Raw genomic sequence first — 22,477 nt, 5'->3', positions numbered from 1 at the left:
AACTCTTGAGAAAGAATAGGCTGCCATTTCTCCACAAACATTCAGACACCTGTCTGAAAAGGTCCCCAGCAGAATTCAAGCTGTCATAAAGGTGAAGGATGGACACACCCCATATTAATGTCCACTAACAGGTTTCCCCATTCTTTTAATTACATAGTCTCTTGAGTCCTATTCCTGGCATTTGAGGAAACCATATAATTATAATATCTATAGCTGGAAGATACACTTTTCACAGACAACAAAGCAGATTATTTTCTATGTTAAAGAAATTGACTTCTGCTGCTGGGTACTGTCTGAGATGAGCAGCTATAAATAAACAAACATGGAACACATCTGAACTGTCAGTTGTTACTGTATGGCTGCTGATTGATCATTTAGAGGGATTACAAATGATTTCTCACATAAATTAATCTCTCTTGAAAAAGGGTATGAGGGACAGTTAAAGTTAATGATTGGAAGCAAGTTGTTATGTTCAGTTATTGCCATAGTGTGGACCAAACTACTATTTGTTTAGCAGCAAGGTCAAATCCAAATACAGCAAATATAGGAATATGATGAGAGAATTCAGGAGGCTCCCCATGGTGTTTGTTGACAAGTTAACAAAAGGACAAATTATAGACTCAGTGGTTACATTACAATTGACAAATATTTGACAGCAGGGTGGTGGGGGTACATTTTTGTAAATGCTTATTTGATAAAGATAATGACATATTTCACTATGATTGCAACTACAAAAAAGACAGACCTCAAGATCACCTTAAGTAACCTGAAGGCACATGATCTTTCCCTCTATTTTTTATTGTGAAGATGGGGATGGGTGTAGTTCTACCCCAGGAGCTGATAGACTCCCTCACCTTCAAATTTAGCATAACTTCTCTTGCCCATGTTTTGTACTAATAGATGTCACATTTCAAACTGATGTGATATAGTGGAAAGATAAGAGAAAAATTTAGCAAACTATAGAAACTGTACTACTTAAGTGAGAAGATGATGACAGGGATGTTACCATATGATATGCAAAGGCTGCCCCATGTGGGCTCAGAGCTGGCACTCAGTATTCCCCACATGTGTTCCATCAGGTTCAGATCGGGACAAGTTGGTAGTCACGACAATGTGAGATCACTGTCATGCTCCTAAAACCTCTGTAGCATGATTGTGGCCTTGTGACATGGATAATTATCCTGCTAGGAAAGAAATCAACATGAAGGGATGCATGTGGGCCTCAATAATGTTCATAGTCCACAGCTGTTATGCTGCCTGTGACTACTACTGTAGGTGCCATGAAAACCCAGATAAACATGACCCACAGTGTAATACTGCCTTTACTGCCTGCATCCATGTATCCTACATCACTTTAATGATGGCATACCTGGACACAACCATTGCCCTGGTGTCCAGTCTTGACGATTCTGTGCTCATTGCAATCATAACTGATCATGTCAACTTGTGAAAATGTCGTCTCCTACAGGAGCCCATCTTCAACAATGTGCACAGAATGAGTTGCTCCAAAACACTTGAGCTTGCACCAGCATTGTACTCGGTCATTAATTTTGCCGCAGATTACTGCATATCCTGCATTACAGTGTGGGCAAGCATCTAACTTCCATATACTCTGATGAAGTGTGGACATCCCATACCTTGTTGACTAGACAGGGTGTCGCCATCCTTCAAATACTTTCCACCAATGCTCACAACAGTAATGTGAAAACAGCCAGCATTGTTGTCTGTCCTTTATCAAAGTTGCTTATGCCAGTGGATATCCCCATTTATGGCTTGTACCATTACTAGAATAGTTCCTGATTCATACATTTGCTCTGCTTATACATATTCCCTATTTACCATGTCACATGCCTGAAACATCAATATATGGTATTCAGTCTTGGGGCAGGTGTGGTCATAATGTTTTGGCTCATCAGAGAATGGATGGTGTAAAAAAACTACAGCAAACATGATGTAAAACTGAACAAATGAAGAACAGTTTTAGATTAGTATAAAGGTAACTGTACAAAAGAAGTATGCTTTAAGACAGAGAGAACAAACTATTGGCAGAAAAAAAAATTGCTAGATTCTGTAAATCTGTCATTAGGTTAAATATTTGGAAGTGTAAATACGTATGTTTCAATTACAAATATTTACCATCTGGTTTAGCATGTTTCTTAGCAATATTTAAGGCTAATTCCACTGCATTTACTCCCTATATAACTTCAACACATTTGAAATCTGACCTTGGGGTACAAATGCTGCACCTAGGCATGTGGCACTGCACATAAGCATTGATATCACCAATGATGAACGCCTCCCAAATCGATTCATAGCAATCCAGGAGATTGTGTAACCAGGAATCTCAACTAGTGCAACTAGTGCAAAGTTGAGATATTTATTTCCTCCCAGAGAGGTTGAATTGATAGACAGTCCATAGTAGACAAATGCATTTGCTGCCCTGAATAGAAAGACAAACAATAATAATTACACATAAAACTCAATTAATTTCTTCCATCGCCATTCCATAAATATGTTTATTCTTTGGATAACCTTGAGATTTTTAACTTTTCATAGGTTAGTTATTTTACCAATTAATCATACAGGTGAATAAATTTAATTATCTCACTCATTGTGTAGTACTCTCTTATCACTACTAACATCTATGATATAAAACCTACCATATGAAAAATAAATACAATGATCTTAGAAGAAGTTTCTTAGTCTTCAGAACAGTGAGTATGGCCTCCCATATTGTCTTCTCTTCAGGTTTTCTCTTACTAACAGTCAGTTGTCCCTGAAAATAAACAATAGTTGTTAAAAATCTGCAAAAAGCTTCAAGTGAAACATTGCCAGGTTTCACATAGATCCTTTTCGAAGCTATAATGCACAGACATATGCATGTACATGGGTGCCCTCTTCCCAATCCCAAGACGTTCACACTTTGCAGCTATATTATGATGGTTCAATGTAACTGTGCAGGTTGAACACATGCGGGCAGTCGCACACTTTGTGTGTGTGTGTGTGTGTGTGTGTGTGTGTGTGTGTGTGTGTGTGTGTGTGTGTGGACATGCACATACACTCTTTCTCTGAATGCTAACAAGTTTTCAGTCTTGGTTATGTGCCTGTCAATGACCCAGTGCCTCTATTGTTTGACAAGTTATTACCTTTATGCATTAGTATATTGTATATGCAACATTACCTAGACCGAGCGGGGTGGCGCAGTGGTTAGACACTGGACTCGCATTCAGGAGGACGACGGTTCAATGCCGCGTCCGGCCATCCTGATTTAGGTTTTCCATGATTTCCCTAAATCACTCCAGGCAAATGCCGGGATGGTTCCTCTGAAAGGGCACGGCCGACTTCCTTCCCAATCCTTCCCTAATCCGATGAGACCGATGACCACGCTATCTGGTCTCCTTCCCCAAACCAACCAACCAACATTACCTATAATTTTTTTATAGATTGTCGGAAAAATTCTGGTGTGGTTTCACTAAAGGAATAACTTGATATCATTTATAGAATCTGTAGAAAAGAAGGCAGGCCTGCTGGTCTAACAATAAAGAGCATGACAAAGCCGAGAGATTGCAGGATCGAATCTAAGTCTGACCACGGATTCTACCCTTCACCTCTCAATGATGTGAGGAGTCACAACAAATGACACATGGTTCTGGTTCCATATTAAACTGTAGGTCTTTTTTGCCTTCTTGGATAAACTGGGGTAGATTAGGGCCACGCAAGTTTATGAAATGGTGGCTAACTGAAAGAGTTGCACCGGGCCATTGAGCCACACAAAATAAATAAATAGTAATAATAATATTCTTATTCTTAATTTATTATTATTATTATTGTAGAAAATAAAATAGACAGACTGCAATTTGTTCATGACCTGATGAAAATTTCACTCTAGAGCTTTATCAGTGTATTATAAAGTATTTAAAACATGCAAGAGTTGTAACTTTGCTGAAGAAAGGTAAAGCAGAAGATACAGAATACTACTGTCCCATTTCCCTGTTGTCACCATTCTCAAAAACAATAGAATCAATTATGAAAGACAGATTAATGAATTACTCGAATAAAAACAACCTTTTAAGAGAAACTTGGTTTGGTTTCTGAAGTGGTAGACATCCAGAGTCAGCTATAGCGGTATTTACAAAAGTGGTACTTGATGCTCCTGACAAAGATAAGTGTATCACAGGCATATTTTTAGACTTTTCCAAGGCTTTTGATACTGCTGACCATAAGCTTCTACTAAATAAGCTAGAAACATTAGGAATAAGAGGCTTATCTAATGACTGGTACAAAGAATAGACATAATACATACCGCAAACAAAGTAAAACACTATCAGAACCGAATGCAATAATATATGGGTTCCTCAGGGTGGTATACTAGCACCGGAACTGTTTCTGACATACATAAGTGATTTTAACAATAATATTAATCATGGAGAAAAAATTCTCTTTGCTGAAAACAGCAATGTTATAGTTACTCATAAAACGAAAGAACTCCTTGAAGAGAAAACAAATGAAACCCTTATGGAGGTTTACAATTGGTCAATATACAAACAAATGTCATGAATTTCAGTCTGAAGAGTCAAAATGACACTGTTACATTAACTGTAGATGGCACCTCCATTGAATGTATAAAAAATATAAGATTTCTGGCAATGACTATTGATTCTCAGATGAAGTGGTGTGAACGCACAAAGATACTTTCAAACTGGATGTCACCAGCATGTTACACTCTTAGTCTGTGGGAATTTTTCCTATAAGAGATTATAGTTACTGCTCATAACTATGTGACTTTCTGGAACTTCTGAAGGAGACCACAATAGGCACCCTTAATCACAACAGACAATATAAACACTTAAGAATCAGGAGCAATGGCCAAATCAGTTTGACCAAGTCAGCAGGAGCAGATACAAGGCTTTACATGTGGGACTACACCTCTAACACACTCTTCCTAATGGACACCAGCTCTACAGTGAGCACCATATCTGCTTTTTTATTTAAACTAATGTATGAAATGTTGGATGCACAACTATGTGCCACCATTGACACCCCCTCAAACACTTAGGAACTGTGGAAAAGATGGTAAATATAGGGCTACATGGGACATTTACGTGGTAATTCATTATAGCCAATGTGTATGACCCAATACTGAGGGCAGACTTCCTACAAAAATTCCACCTATCCCCCGATTTGGCAGATGGGTTCCTTCACCAAGCAATTAGCAAAAATCTTTGTGAGGGAACGCTGGCTTCCCACTGACAGGTGAAATGATTACAACCCTTTGTAATACACAATACATACTGGAACATGACTTCCAATACATGATCATGAAATACAAGGAAATTAAAATGCAGGAATGCAGAGAGTTTCTATGCTCACTGGAAACTATATTTTGAGAGAAAAGTTATGTTTGTTGGAGACAGACTTGACAACACATCATCATCATTATCATCATCATCATCTTCTATGCCAACAGAATCAGCCAGTTTTTCAACAATTGAAGCATCAGCAACAACAGCAGCAGCACCCATCACTGACTACACAGCAGCAGACTGTGATGCAGTCTCCAACAATCAGTCTTTCCTTATCATTCTGTGTGGTAACTCTGCCCTGACCTGTGTTTCTGGGTCTTTCCTGAAATCTGCCCCTTTTCCTATACCTTTACTTTCCTTTTCATTCACCCCTCTTCCTTCCCCTTCAACCTTCTGCCTGAAAGAGGAGCCACTGGCTCCAAAAACTAGTCTAATTATAACCTTCTTTTATGTGTGTATTCTGCTGCTGCTTGGTGAATAGATTTTTTATCTATCCAATTAAATTAATCTAATCTACAGTCATTCAACAATGAGACCTTCCTGTGCACCACAATGTTTATCAGCAAGCAGATGTAAACTGCTGCTCACGCCATCCATCAGATCATTTTTATATGCAGAGACTAAGAGTGGTCCTATCACACTTCCCCGAGAAAAAGCTATGTTAGATAGTAGTAATGAAGATAGTGAAGAAGATAATTAGAGTGAGAGTGGTGAGGATAATGTGACTGCCAACAGTAGTGAGAATAGAGAAGGTGTTGTTAAAGACATTGTAGAAAATATAGACAGTGAGAATCAGATGGCATGATTTGTGTGGGTCTTAAAGATGAAATATTAAAGGAAGTTATTTATGGGGATAGCAATTGGTATATTCAGGGAGGGCATAACTGTAATAGGGAGGTTCACGAAAGTGAAATTTTACCAATTGATATCAGTAAAATAATAATCAACTATAAACATGACAGGGAGTATGCAAAATATGTAAGCTATGAAATTTTAAGGGTAGTTTTGGATCATTATGATAATGTAAGTAGTGAGAGTAGAATAAAAGACAAACTGAAAAACGTATGTGGAAGTTAGCATCCAGAATGGTGGGAGGAGATAAGAAATAATTTAGAGAACTTGCGAAAATTGATATGCCCGTGATTTCCATACAACAGGAAGTAGAACCACTCTTAAACAAAGATAAGGTAAAAGATATGTGGTTCAAACAAATTGAGAAAGATCTTTTATATGAAACAGAAAACATAGTTGTGATACACAAGAAAGTCCATAAAGTTGTACTGAAACTGATAATTGGGAAGGTACCTGTCTGACTGCCACAATGAGTCCAATTTGTTGAGCATCAGAAAAATTAAGGCATAGAATTAATCACAATTCAGATTTTTTTGGGTTACCTGTAATACAGATGAAGATTACAGGAGCCCCTGGAAGACAGTAAAATAGTGACCAAATAAATATTACTGTCATTTAGAATAAGCAACATACCATTTTTTCAACATTGCCTTGTGATCCCTGAGTTGAGGAAGGAAATTATTTTGGGCCTGAATTTGATTGTAAAAGCTACAGTAGGATTCTGTCACACAAATAAGGAAATAAGTTTTACTGAACCAAGAAGTGGATTTTCTACTCAACCAAATTGATTATTGTGTATAGCATAATACTTTTTAATCAAGTCAGGTGGATGGAGTATATAGATGATGCAGGAGACTGAGGAAGACAAAGATTATCTTAAGTAGAGGGAATATCTAGTATATAATCATAATTTAGTAGAAGCCAAAGAAGAGGGTGCTGAGAAACTAAACCAGAGTCAAAAGGAGAATTTAAGGAAATTTTTATATGAATATTGTGATGTGTTTAATGAGGAACCAAGGAGAGTGAAAAATTACCAGTGCAAACTTAAGCTATGACCACATGAACTTTTTTTATTTATATTAAACCTTATGGTATAACTATCTTAAGAATGGGGCCCATAGAAAGAGAACTACAATTGATGTAAAGCTGGGGACTTATAGGGAGGAGCTGTAGTCAATATAATAATCCACTTGTAACAGTATGTAAACAGTTGGAACAATAAGACTTTTATTAGATTCAAGACACTTCAACAAAATATTAGAAAGAGGATCTTACCTTGGGATCCCATCGGATGTCACTTTAACTCAATTTGAGAAAACACACTGCTTTTCTACATGGTGGTAGATTTTATCAGTACTGTTTTGTATGTATTGGATTAAACATTTGTGTGACAGAGTTTATACATCACTTAGATTTTCTTCTGGGAAAGAATTACTAGCAAAATTGATTTTTTACGTAGATGATATATTAATCACAGGAAGAAGTTGGCAACAGCATTTGGAATTATTAATAGAAGTAGGGAGAAAATGAAGGGAATGAGGTACATCATTTAAGTTGGAAAAGTGTAATTCTTCTGTGAAACAATTGAAATTTCTTGGTCACAGCATTACTAAGGATGGAATTTTGCCTCATAGTGACAAGATTTTAGCCATAGCTAAATTCTCGGTCTTTAAGTCAAAAACAGAAGTTCAAAATGATTCTTTGGTTTATCCAGTTTTTACAGAAAACACACAAAAACACAGGCATTGAATACAACATGTCTGAATTATATTTTAAAGAATAATGTAATATGGATTTGGAGTACTGAATGCCAGCAAGCTTTCAATGAAATAAAAACACAGTTGCGAGATAATAAATTTTTGCACAGATCAGACTGTATATTTTTATTATGTCTAATGACATACAGTAGTAATATTGGAGTTGGAACTCATTTATTTTAAAGAAAGTAGTAGATGGCAGATTAGAAAATCATTCTATCCCATTTGCAAATAGAAAACTACAAAAGCTTGAAAAAATTATTCTGTTGTTGAGAAGGAGCTTGGCAGAACACTGGCGGCTTTTACTAAATTTAGAAATTATTTACTGAAACACGAAAAGGCACAACAAAGACTCTCACAATTAAAGCTTTCAGCCATGAAGGCCTTCATCAACAAAAACGCACGCACATGTGCGCGCCACACACACACACACACACACACACACACACACACACACACTCTCTCTCTCTCTCTCTCTCTCTCTCTCTCTCTCTCAGACACACACACAAACACTGTTTCAGTTGCTCAACACCCAAATAATGTGCAGAGTTAAAGCTCTTAGTAGGTGTGGTAACATTGGCATCTGTGAACTCCACCTACAAATGATTATAATTTTTTTATGGTTATAGCCACCAGTCAGTTACAAAGTGTGGAAAGAAATCTGGTTTTATGTGTCTGTCTCTTGTGGGCATGTATAAACAGCTTCTCAATAAGTAAAATTAGTTTGCAGAGTTCACTGCTAATAAAAATAAAAATTTAGCACAAAAAAGTCCAAAAAATAACAAATTGTTTTTACAACTCCAGTGTTTATTTCATAACTTTAGCTAAAATTCTTTTTAAATGATGATATTGTTGTAATTACACTTAAGGGAAAATATTGCTCAATGGAAGCTCTAATTTGTAAATCTGAACTCGCTCTTTAAATATCAGAATCTGTCAAGCAAAACTACAAATAGTCAGTGTAACTGTCCTGTGTACAAAGCAATATACTCCCTTGAGATTATGATGTAATGTTTTATCATTATTAAAGATAAGCTTATGTTGCATTAATAGAACAAAATTCCTTTTTTCCACTTCAAGGGTTAGATTAAAAAACTTGTTCCCTCTTCCATCTTTACAGAGTCAGCTTATTAAGATCAAAAAGTATTATTCAGTAGGTAAAGTGAGATGTACAGGGTGCTAAAAAATGATTTTCACAACTTTGCTCACATGTATTTCTGAAATGTGTATAGGTAAAAGATGTGGCTTGTGATATAATTGTTCTTTTTTTTTTCAAGTTGGTTACTGATGAAAATGGTTCTGTTCCAGTATTGCAGTCAATTATTAACATCAGTTCTCTTTCCATTCAGCTCTGATCTTCGGCAATGTGCTCCTGAATAGTGGAGAGAGTAGATGGATGTCAGTGTCTTCCTGTACAATCATCACAGTGCATGATACATTCATCATCTGACATTAAAAAAGGAGTGATTGATCAAGTGCATCACACTCACCCCCCCCCCACCCCCCCACCCCCATCGCCCCCAACACCCCCACTTACCTCCACACACACCATCTTTGATGCTTCCCTTGTCCTTAATTCATATGAGTTTGTTGTGATGGCAGATAAACAGAAATGGACTCATCATATGAGGACAGACTTTGTGGGTAGTTTTTGATTTATTAATACAAGTTTGTATCCACTTGAGAGGGAAAGGCAAGTTAAGCTGTCTCTCCAGCTACACTGAAAAGGGCCTTTTGGTATGAGCATTTGCTATAAGTGTTGATAGACATGTCAGTTTTCTGGTGTCTGTGAGAATGCATCACTTTCACTCATGGTTTGTTCAGGGCTATAACAAATAATATTGTTAACTGCAGCACTTGCATATATCTGAATGTCTTTTTTTTATTTTATTTTTTTTTTTTAACCTAATGGTATGATATACAGTTGTCGCATTGATTTATCTTATTTTCTCCTCAGCAACAGAAGTGAGACATTTCCTGTTCAGGGCACATAATCAAAACAATTAACACATACTTGTGACATGATACATTCAATACCATTCAATACCTGCTTTGGGTGCTGCTTGACCATAATCCCTTGAAGTAACATTAACTTTGTATTTGAGCAGGATGTGGCCATCTGTTTGGTATTTAAAACACTACAGAAGGTTTGGAATGCAAGTAGTTTCTTTCAGCTGAATAAATCTGACGTCAATATGTTCAGGCAAAAAAGATTTCAGTCAGAATACAGGTTTCTGTCTTCTCTAAGTTTCGTTCAACTCCCTTCATAAGGAACCTAACACCTGTAAAACCTTTATCTAACAGCACTTCCTGTAACTCAAAATGATATAGATACATGAAGTCTCTGCATGATAAAACTCCACAGCCAAATCTGAAGATGTTAAGCAACTCAGCCACTATTAAATATTCAACTTTTTTTATTCTTAGAAATTTTGTCACTTTTCCATCATTATTTCTTACTCTTCATACGAGTCTATTTTTTAACCTCTCCAGACCATTATGAGAGTAAAAACCATACTCATTCTAAAGTTAATATTCACAGTATCTCAAACATAAACACTCTGAACATCTTCACCATACTCTCAGTCGATCAGCAAGATAGTGGATGAAAAGAGAGTGTTGTTATATGGTCTACGCTGCTTTGGTGCAAACTGACATGATGTGGACTATGAGCAAATGTTGGTCACAAAAATGTGTGGGAGACACTGAATTGTAAAGATTCACATCAATACAGTGATCTCAATAGTACCAAACAACTGTGTAAAATTATTAGCAATGTCTACGGCAGTTCTACTGTACACAGTATGGATACTGTATAACTTTGGCCACAAATGGAAACAACTGAATACTGGCCATTATCATCAAACTTTTGGTGATTTTCCCTGTTACTGGCAGCACCAACATGAAAAGTCTCAGTATGAAGAGCGTTCTTATCACAAACATGCTGTGCTTACATTAGGATCAATCCTAGGTACTAAATCACTACAGGCCCTTAACTGTTCCAGCATCACAATTGCCACTGCTAGCAGTCTCGATATGCCTCTTGCTGGAATGTATGAAGTGTCATCTGCAAATTTTCTTTTATCTCATCTGTCTTTGCAAACCTTTGTCCTTTGAATGGGGTTTTCAACTTTGGGGAAAAAAAAGTCCACAGAGGCCAGAGCTGGTGCATACGAAGGACGAGGCACCACAGTGATTCCATTTTTTGTGCAATAGTCGCATACCAACAGGTATAAATGTGCAAGTGCATTATCATGATGCAAGGGCCATGAATTGTGTCACCACGTTTCAGGCCATTTCTTGCTCACATTTTCTTGCAGGTGTCACAACATGTCCTAATAGTACCATCAATTAACAGTTTCTCCCTTTGGTGTGAATTCATGATGAACTAATCCTTCAAACTCAAAGAAAACTACTTGCATGGCTGAGACATCTGACCTGACCTGACAAGCTTTTTTTGGTCTTGGAGAACCTTTCCCAAAACGTTGTGAAGCTTGAGCTGTTGTCTCAACATCATAACTGTAGCCCCATGTCTCATCATCAGTTATGATTCCCTTAAGGAATGCCTCATTCTCATTTTTACAATCCAAAAGCTCTTCACAGATTGCAAGGCATAGGTCTTTCCGGTCTTGACTCATGAGTCATGGGACAAACTTGGTGGCAACACGATGCATTCCAATATTTCATGACATCATCTGACTGAAATGTCAAATTCTTCTGCAATCTCTTGGACTGTCAGTCTTCAATTGGCACACACAATTTCAGTGACATTCCTGACATGAGTAGTCATCAGTAGATGTCGAAGGGCATCCTCAATAAGGGTCATTTTTAACTTCAGTCTGGCCATTTTTAAACCATGTGAACCATTTGTGATTCTGCGTACAGCCTAAGTACTCATCCCCATAGGCATCACATCATTTGATGTGTTTCACTGTATAGGTTTCCTCGAGTTTCATGCAAAATTTAATGCAGACACCTTGTTCCTCTGCTATCTCAAAATTCGACAATGTTCTACTCAATACAGCACTGAACATACAACAATGAAACTTCCAGCAGTTACACATTGAAAACAGGCATGTGTTGGGATGCTAACTGCATTTTGCTCTAATATACCATCGGCACAAAATTACGATTCTTCCGGAATTTTTTGTACAGACCTCATATACTAGCTACAGTCTCAAGATTAGTACTGTTGTATAAATAATGATACTGTGAGTGATCACTGATCACTTGTTTTGTGTGACAAAGAACAACATACTTTTAAAAACATGCAGTTTAAATTATTTTCTTTCATAAACATAAAAATTAAAAAAAATATAAAATTCTTAGCGTGATATTATACCATTGCATAAATATTAATCCCTAATAATAAATTTATATGATTATTTCAAATATTTCTTTATCATAGTTACTACAAGAAATCAAAATTATTTTGACAAAACAATGTGAAGTAATAAAAGCATTTGGTCTATGAAATGCCAATTTATCTGCAAGATTACATACTATACCTTCTGCATATCGATTGTCTTCAAAAGATCATCTGACAACACAACTTTATTCATCATTGCAGCCTTTTTAATAATATCTTCAGCAGCTTTTGTCCGATTGTTGACAAGAAGCCAACGCACTGATTCTGGGATTATCCTGTAAAGTTTGAGTGATTGATTGATTTAATCATCTGTAGAACAATATACATTGCATGGATGTCATCAAATGGTTGTACAATATTTCTTATAAAATAAACATGTCTCTTTACAGTATATACAGCTCCTATACTTAGATCTACTTTTCTAATCATGTCAAGTTTAATTTGTTACACAGTACAATGTTCATGAACTTTAGTCTATAGTTATTTTAAATATTCATCTGCAGTGTAATAGCTATTATCTAGTAAATATTTTTCTAGCCTTTGACTAAAGGTGTGGGGATCATTTAAATCTTATATTCCTAGTGGTAATCTGTTGTACAATTTATTACCATGATATAATACACTACTTTGAGTTTTTGACTTGTTTCTTCTATTTAGATGTAATCAGTGTCTGTATTTGGTTCCATGGTTGTGAACTGTGCTGTTTGTGGTATACAGATTAATGTTTTTCCTTATATACATAATGTTTTGCCAGCCGAAGTGGCCGTGCGGTTAAAGGCGCTGCAGTCTGGAACCGCAAGACCGCTACGGTCGCAGGTTCGAATCCTGCCTCGGGCATGGATGTTTGTGATGTCCTTAGGTTAGTTAGGTTTAACTAGTTCTAAGTTCTAGGGGACTAATGACCTCAGCAGTTGAGTCCCATAGTGCTCAGAGCCATTTGAACCATTTGAACCATAATGTTTTCATAAATATATTCACGTGGAACTGTCAGAATTTCTAACTTTTTGAGCAACTCTTTACAGTGTGCCCTGTTACTGCTATTTGTTACTATTCGAACAGCTCTTTTCTGTATCTTGAAAATAGTTTGTATGTTTATAGCACTTACCCCCCAAAACATTATCGCGTAACTGAGGACTGAATGCATATACCCAAAGTTGGCTACTTTGGAGGATGAAATATTGCACACTGGTGCAAGGATTTGCAGGACGTAACATGCTGAAGACAGCCTCTTTCCTAAAATTCTCACATGCCCTGTCCATTTTAGCTGACAGTCTACATTCATCCCCAAGAATTTGCTGTCTGTTACACAATCAAGTACCTCACTGTTTACTTTCAGTGTAATGTCAATCAGTTTTTTATTTAGTGGGAAGTTTATACAATTTGTCTTTTTGACATTTAGAGTTACTTTATTCTTTAGTGAGCAGTTGTGGATGTCTTTGAGAGCATCATTGGATTTTTTTATTAACAGTGTTGAGCTTTGGTCTGTAACCACTACAGTGCTGCCATTAGCAAATAGTATTTTTTGCCCATGCCTAACACTCTGTGGGAAATCATTTATATTTATAAGGAAGAGGATTGGGCCCAGTACACTTAACCGAGGGACACCTATATTAATATATATTGGATCAGATAAGTGTTTTACTACCAATCTTTTGCAAATATGTGAGATTTCAACTCTTTTTCACCCTGTTTTCCAGCTATGATTTAAACTATTGCTTTTCTGTACCCCTTATTCCTAATAGTTCTAATTTGTGTAATAAAATTCTGTGGTCAACTGTGTCAAAAGCCTTTAATAAATCCCTTTTTCTAGGTAGTTCATTAGTGTATTTTTCATTATGGTTTCTATTATTTTGGAAATACAAGATAACAAGGAAATTGGTCTGTGGTTTTCTACATTTTTTAGTACTGGTATTACTTTTGCTTGTTTCAGAGAATGTTCAAGTAGGTACTACTAAGATCATCTGATTTCATTGTGTTGATGTTTAAATCCCCACCTATGAGAATGTTCATTTTTGAACAAGTTACCTTTTCTAAACTCTGATTGAGTTTTGAGAAACAATGTCCATATTACTGCTGGGGGATCTATATATACAAAATACTATTAATTTTTTTGACAAGCTGCTTTCAATTATTTCAACTGCTGATAGTTTAAAATGTTTGTTTTCACTTAATGCTATAAGATCTTTTCTAATTTTAAATGTTATGCCTTTTTTCACATAAATACATGAACCCCCACCATTCATGGAAATTCTATTATAGGAACAGGCCAGGTCATAAGATGTTAATGCAAAATATATAATTTCATTTTCCTTACACCAATGTTCAGTCATACACACAATGGTACTGTCTAGTTTTTGCAATTCTAATTCTAGTTGTTGAACTTTATTCTTTATGGACTGTATATTTTGGTGAAATACAGTTAAAAATTTGGTTCTAAATATTGTGGTGGTTTCCTCCTCTTTGTGCCTGACATTAAAAAATCTTTCAGGTGGGATGGAGGCACTATTTTTCGCCTGCTTGTTACACTACACATTTCGCCTGCAGCTGTTTCCTCTTCTTATGTTGACATTTCGCCTGCAGCTGTTTCCTCTTCTTATGTTGGTGTTGTTTCTGTGTCTTCTGCTGCTGCTGTTGTGAGTACAGGTGGGCATGCAGTTGTTTCCTCTTCTTCTGTTGTTGGTGTTTCTATTTCTACTTTGATTAGATTACATTAATTATTCATTCCATAGACCCATAAAAGAGGGAATCCTCCTGGGTGTGGAACATGTCAGATACTGTTGCTGCTGCTGTTGCCATTGTTCCTGTGGATGCAGTTGGGCATGGAGTGACAGCTTCCATGTCTTCTGGATTATCTGGTACATAAGGATTTTGCAAGCCTACAATTGTCTTAGCTATCGATGGTAATTTGCATACTTTTTCTTCTGATGGCAGTGCAGTAGTGTTACAGCTCTCATTTATATGATTAACACTTACTAGAAACAATTTAATTCTCTGGCTGAGTAATGTTTTGCCATTTTTATTCAGGTGCATGCCATGTGCTGTGAAATGCTTTCTTTGCAGATCATTTATGCTGAGGAAAGAAGCATTTGGACTGGATTGGCAGATCTGCCTGTAAGCCATGTTGGCCTTTTGGATCTCTTTGTTTACAATAGAGGATTCCATAAGGTCATGCCTATGTGGTAGGCCTACCACAATCACCTTTTGATTGTCTATTTTAGTTAATGTTTCTCTTAGAACAGTGGTTTTGAGTACATTCTTGTACACATCATTGGCACCACCTAGTATCACAAGACATTGATTTCGCAACACACAATTTTTGTTTTTGTAGTCCTTCAAGATTTCCTGTAGACCAGCACCAGGTTTCACAATGCTGGTGATATTTACATCTTGCTGGTAGCTACGCATTCCTGCAATCCCTCTACTGTGGCTATCAGCAAGAAGAACTGGGTTAATGTTATTTTTTGTCTTTTTAGTGTCATTGTTAAATGGTTTGTTTAAGAGAAAATACTTCTTGCAGAAATAAAAGCTGATTCTGTTCTACTAGATACATCAGAATGTGTTTATCTGCTGAAAATAATGAATTCTGTAGTAATATGTATATGTGGTCTTACCAGTAATAGACAGCAAATATAGCGGCAGGTGCAGAAATAACAAGCTGCGTTCGCACCCAGTCTCTGCACAGGTATGCCACAAGAGCCACAGCTGCTTCACCCAAAGCATAAAAATAGTTGAGTACAATGCCACTCATTTCTCTGAGATTCTTTCCCACCAGCTCCACACCTACATGATTTGAAAAATGAATTCACAGTTTATTTGCTCCACTAATATTTGTTAGAGGTATTGTGTACAGCAAACTATGTGAATTTGAATTTTTTTACACAGACATTATATGTAGAAAAAGCCAAAATAACTGCTGTATTTAAAGTATTTAGTATTTTATTGGTTTGCGATATGCCTATTTAGATACAATTTTGTTAATCTTTGTTTCTGTTATTAAGTGTAACAACTGACAATACTGGGGGATTATACAATAGTACTTAAATCAGCTGTTTTTGACATCCATAAAACATTGATAATGAATAGTTATTCATAAGGGTAGAAACAAAGGTTGATGAAAGTATGTATTATTTGCAGGCAGCTAGAAAATGGCACTGTAGCCAAAACTAGGCCTATCACAAACTGATAAAGCACAGAATACTTTAAACATAGCAGCAGTTTGGGTTTATCTACTTATAATGTGTGTGCCAGACATATATCGTGCTGCAGACCCTTAAGAATATAAAAAATTTGATAAATGTTCGTAGGAAAATGAAAAAAAAAATTAAATATCACTGCTTGCTCAATCAGAGTGTGGTAATATGGAAGGCAATACTATGTGACGATTGATGATATACTGACCTATTAAAAATACAACTCAAACTAAAATAAACAACTGAGAAGTGAAAAATTTTGAAAGTGTAACAAGATAGCAGTTCAGACTGGAAAAGTCAATAGTATCACAGCAGGGCATAAGATTCATAATGGATACTGGCCAGATCAGAAATTAAATAATTTTCAGGACTAAGAGAATAGGAAAGAACAGCCGATTAAGAAACAAAAGCAGTAACATCACAAAAAAAGGAGTGTCCATCTGGCCACAAAAGCAACTTGTGAGGGACCCTAAATAGGGTTTATGATATACAATACCAATGGTTTCAATTCTGAATAAAAGTGATAATACCATTGCAGACCTAAATTCAGACAGAGAGTTTTCATATCAACAAGTGTTGCGGTCATCATTGGTTCTACATATTAGGCATAGCTAGGACCCAAGTCTCACTTTTTATACAGTTATCCTCAAAAGACTACAAATAGCAATATGGGAATAACATCTCACCATATATAGGAAGTAGTTAGCACTAGAAGAGCACAAAAATAGGGAACTGAACTCCCTAGCTCAGTTTCTGATGGTGCATTTTTTTTTCATTTTGCCTTTTTTCTACAAACAAATGTGCATAATGGAAATGTTCAAAGGAAAGACAACTCTGTATCATACCTACAAAGAAAAATCCACTATTGCAAAAAGCAGTGTAACTAGGTATCAGAACTCTGAAGCACCCACAAATCACACAAAGACAAGACAAAGTTGAAAAATGTGGAAACTTCTATAATCAAAACCAAAAGTAAACATTTTGTTGAAATACAGAAAATAACAGAAATTAAATCTTAGGAAAAGAAAATACTTTACTTTATTCATGACAAAATGGGAACAACATTTGCAGGAGATGCCATAACAGCAGTCTAAAGTACAAATGTTTTTAAGTTGATTTATTGATCCATTTCATCTACAGCTGCACAATGTGCAAGAGATATTTGGATGTTAAGGGAAATCTCTAAAACATATCTTCAGAAAGATATCTCAGCTTGGAATTGCATTAAGCTTAAATAAGGTCATAGAATATACCTTACCTTTTCTTTATTGACTAATAACAATTGTAAAATGCAGTAAATTTTATAGCATATATTTATTATTAATATTGTTATTTCCAGTTTTATTTTAATTCTGCATTTATACAGGGTGTTTCAAAAATGACCGGTATATTTGAAACGGCAATAAAAACTAAACGAGCAGCGATAGAAATACACCGTTTGTTGCAATATGCTTGGGACAACAGTACATTTTCAGGCGGACAAACTTTCGAAATTACAGTAGTTACAATTTTCAACAACAGATGGCGCTGCAAGTGATGTGAAAGATATAGAAGACAACGCAGTCTGTGGGTGCGCCATTCTGTACGTCGTCTTTCTGCTGTAAGCGTGTGCTGTTCACAACGTGCAAGTGTGCTGTAGACAACATGGTTTATTCCTTAGAACAGAGGATTTGTCTGGTGTTGGAATTCCACCGCCTAGAACACAGTGTTGTCGCAACAAGACGAAGTTTTCAACAGAGGTTTAATGTAACCAAAGAACCGAAAAGCGATACAATAAAGGATCTGTTTGAAAAATTTCAACGGACTGGGAACGTGACGGATGAACATGCTGGAAAGGTAGGGCGACCGCGTACGGCAACCACAGAGGGCAACGCGCAGCTAGTGCAGCAGGTGATCCAACAGCGGCCTCGGGTTTCCGTTCGCCGTGTTGCAGCTGCGGTCCAAATGACGCCAACGTCCACGTATCGTCTCATGCGCCAGAGTTTACACCTCTATCCATACAAAATTCAAACGCAGCAACCCCTCAGCGCTGCTACCATTGCTACACGAGAGACATTCGCTAATGATATAGTGCACAGGATCGATGACGGCGATATGCATGTGGGCAGCATTTGGTTTACTGACGAAGCTTATTTTTACCTGGACGGCTTCGTCAATAAACAGAACTGGCGCATATGGGGAACCGAAAAGCCCCATGTTGCAGTCCCATCGTCCCTGCATCCTCAAAAAGTACTGGTCTGGGCCGCCATGTCTTCCAAAGGAATCATTGGCCCATTTTTCAGATCCGAAACGATTACTGCATCATGCTATCTGGACATTCTTCGTGAATTTGTGGCGGTACAAACTGTCTTAGACGACACTGCGAACACGTCGTGGTTTATGCAAGATGGTGCCTGGCCACATCGCACGGCCGACGTCTTTAATTTCCTGAATGAATATTTCGATGATCGTGTGATTGCTTTGGGCTATCCGAAACATACAGGAGGCGGCGTGGATTGGCCTCCCTATTCGCCAGACATGAACCCCTGTGACTTCTTTCTGTGGAGACACTTGAAAGACCAGGTGTACCGCCAGAATCCAGAAACAATTGAACAGCTGAAGCAGTACATCTCATCTGCATGTGAAGCCATTCCGCCAGACACGTTGTCAAAGGTTTCGGGTAATTTCATTCAGAGACTACGCCATATTATTGCTACGCATGGTGGATATGTGGAAAATATCGTACTATAGAGTTTCCCAGACCGCAGCGCCATCTGTTGTTGACAATTGTAACTACTGTAATTTCGAAAGTTTGTCTGCCTGAAAATGTACTGTTGTCCCAAGCATATTGCAACAAACGGTGTATTTCTATCGCTGCTCGTTTAGTTTTTATTGCCGTTTCAAATATACCGGTCATTTTTGAAACACCCGGTATATCTATATTTTATTATTTTTTTGTGTTCTTTCAATAAATTATGTATACATTATGCTACAATACCACAATATATGCTTATCAAGACAAAAGCACCTTTGTAGAGATCAATAGCAGCTCCAACAGTATTCTGTACTTAAGCCATGTCCTACATTTAGGTGCAGCCTATTTACTATTAAGATGCTTCCTTTTTTCTGCTGTTTGCATTATTCTCCATTTTATGTTTCCTTTGATTTTGATACTTATGCAACCATCTAATCTAGCACATTATGCAGTGTCTGTAACCACCTTTAACACCTTATCTGGAACTCTAAGTTCTGTAAGTATTTTTTTGTGTGACATTAGTGTTTTACATCATTAAAAGCTGTCTTACAGTTGTTTATAATTGGGAAGATGTTGCTGTCAATTGTATCAGTAGCACTATAGTTACTAGAAGTTTGTGTACTCTTTACTATTTATCATGGTGCAATAACTCTGTGGTACTTCAGAATGCACCTCAAATTATGCAGTTCTGTAAAATTTAGTCTGTTAACTGTGGAAGACATAGAGTCAATTTGAAAAAAATTGTATTTCTAAATGTTCTTCTGATATGAACTTAGCAGAGAAGAAAACTCAGTAGATGTGGCTTTAGAACTACTTTAACCTAAACGTTTGTGCACACTCTGAAAGGTCTCATGGCTTTGTTGAAGAATAAAATGTTAAGGATCTAATGGGACAGTGTGGATGTTCTATACTGGAAACTTCTTCACAGGAACGTTCCTGATATCTAATGCTAACATGTGTAAATCTTAAAACTACAGTACAAGTAAAACAAACAAGAGACCATATGAAAAGTTGCTGCAACATGGTGGTGCATTATGGTGCTTAACTGTTACTCATCATCATCATCATCATCATCATTTAAGACTGATTATGCCTTTCAGCGTTCAGTCTGGAGCATAGCCCCCCTTATACAGTTCCTCCATGATCCCCTATTCAGTGCTAACATTGGTGCCTCTTCTGATGTTAAACCTATTACTTCAAAATCATTCCTAACCGAATCCAGGTACATTCTCCTCGGTCTTCCCCGACTCCTCCTACCCTCTACTGCTGAATCCATGAGTCTCTTGGGTAACCTTGCTTCTCCCATGCGTGTAACATGACCCCACCATCTAAGCCTGTTCGCCCTGACTGCTGCATCTATAGAGTTCATTCCCAGTTTCTCTTTGATTTCCTCATTGTGGACACCCTCCTGCCATTGTTCCCTTCTACTAGTACCTGCAATCATCCTAGCTACTTTCATATCCGTAACCTCAACCTTGTTGATAAGGTAACCTGAATCCACCCAGCTTTCGCTCCCATACAACAAAGTTGGTCGAAAGATTGAACGGTGCACAGATAACTTAGTCTTGGTACTGACTTCCTTCTTGCAGAAGAGAGTAGATCGTAGCTGAGCGCTCACTGCGATAGCTTTGCTACACCTCGCTTCCAGTTCTTTCACTATGTTGCCATCCTGTGAGAATATGCATCCTAAGTACTTGAAACTGTCCACCTGTTCTAACTTTGTTCCTCCTATTTGGCACTCAATCCGTTTATATTTCTTTCCCACTGACATTACTTTCGTTTTGGAGATGCTAATCTTCATACCATAGTCCTTACATTTCTGATCTAGCTCTGAAATATTACTTTGCAAACTTTCAATCGAATCTGCCATCACAACTAAGTCATCCGCATATGCAAGACTGCTTATTTTGTGTTCACATATCTTAATCTCACCCAGCCAATCTATTGTTTTCAACATATGATCCATAAATAATATGAACAACAGTGGAGACAGGTTGCAGCCTTGTCTTACCCCTGAAACTACTCTGAACCATGAACTCAATTTACCGTCAACTCTAACTGCTGCCTGACTATCCATGTAAAGACCTTTAATTGCTTGCAAAAGTTTGCCTCCTATTCCATAATCTTGTAGAACAGACAATAACTTCCTCCTAGGAACCCGGTCATATGCCTTTTCTAGATCTATAAAGCATAGATACAATTCCCTGTTCCACTCATAACACTTCTCCATTATTTGCCGTAAGCTAAAGATCTGGTCCTGACAACCTCTAAGAGGCCTAAACCCACACTGATTTTCGTCCAATTGGTCCTCAACTAATACTCGCACTTTCCTTTCAACAATACCTGAGAATATTTTACCCACAACGCTGATTAAAGAGATACCTCTATAGTTGTTACAATCTTTTCTGTTTCCATGTTTAAAGATTGGTGTGATTACTGCTTTTGTCCAGTCTGATGGAACCTGTCCCGACTCCCAGGCCATTTCAATTATCCTGTGTAGCCATTTAAGACCTGACATTCCACTGTATTTGATGAGTTCCGACTTAATTTCATCCACCCCAGCCGCTTTATTGCACTGCAATCTATTGACCATTTTTTCCACTTCCTCAAATGTGATCCTATTTCCATCATCATTCCTATCCCATTCTACCTCGAAATCTGAAACATTACTGATCGCATTTTCACCTACATTGAGCAACTCTTCAAAATATTCCCTCCATCTGCCCAAGGCATCCACAGGATTCACCAGCAGTTTTCCTGACCTGACCAAAATACTTGTCATTTCCTTCTTACCTCCCTTTCGAAGACTGCTAATTACACTCCAGAATGGTTTTCCAGCAGCTTGACCCATAGTCTCCAACCTGTTTCCAAAGTCTTCCCACGATTTTTTCTTGGATGTTGCAATTATCTGTTTGGCTTTGTTTCTTTCTTCAACATAACTTTCTCTGTCTACCTGGGTTCTGGTTTGTAGCCATTTTTGATACGCCTTCTTTTTCCTTTTACAGGCTGCCTTGACTGTATCATTCCACCAAGCTGTTTGCTTCATCCTACTTTTACACACTACTGTTCCAAGACATTCTTTAGCCACTTCTAGTACTGTGTCCCTGTACCTTGTCCATTCCTTTTCCAATGACTGTAATTGACTACATTCAACTAACTGGTACCTTTCTGAGATCGCTGTTATGTACTTGTGCCTGATTTCCTTATCCTGAAGTTTCTCCACTCTTATCCTCCTACATATGGACCTGACCTCCTGCACTTTCGGCCTCAAA

At 37.3% G+C, this 22,477-nt stretch overlaps 1 protein-coding gene across 8 annotated transcripts in view; it reads right to left on the bottom strand.

The window, feature by feature from the left end:
• The window catches only part of LOC126248944 (organic cation transporter protein), a 308,493-nt gene that overhangs the window by 2,770 nt on the left and 283,246 nt on the right, over positions 1–22,477 (bottom strand). For all 8 annotated transcript variants that reach the window (XM_049950466.1, XM_049950460.1, XM_049950462.1 and 5 more), the window contains 4 exons: positions 15,893–16,061; positions 12,421–12,556; positions 2,661–2,776; positions 2,226–2,440 (listed from right to left, as the gene is read on the bottom strand). In XM_049950466.1, coding sequence (XP_049806423.1) covers positions 2,226–2,440; positions 2,661–2,776; positions 12,421–12,556; positions 15,893–16,061 — 636 coding nt within the window. The remainder of the gene's footprint in view (positions 1–2,225; positions 2,441–2,660; positions 2,777–12,420; positions 12,557–15,892; positions 16,062–22,477) is intronic.

This window comes from Schistocerca nitens, chromosome 3, assembly GCF_023898315.1.
Source record: "Schistocerca nitens isolate TAMUIC-IGC-003100 chromosome 3, iqSchNite1.1, whole genome shotgun sequence".
Taxonomy (NCBI): Eukaryota; Metazoa; Arthropoda; class Insecta; order Orthoptera; family Acrididae; genus Schistocerca; species Schistocerca nitens.
This window is presented reverse-complemented; position numbering and strand designations above follow the sequence as displayed.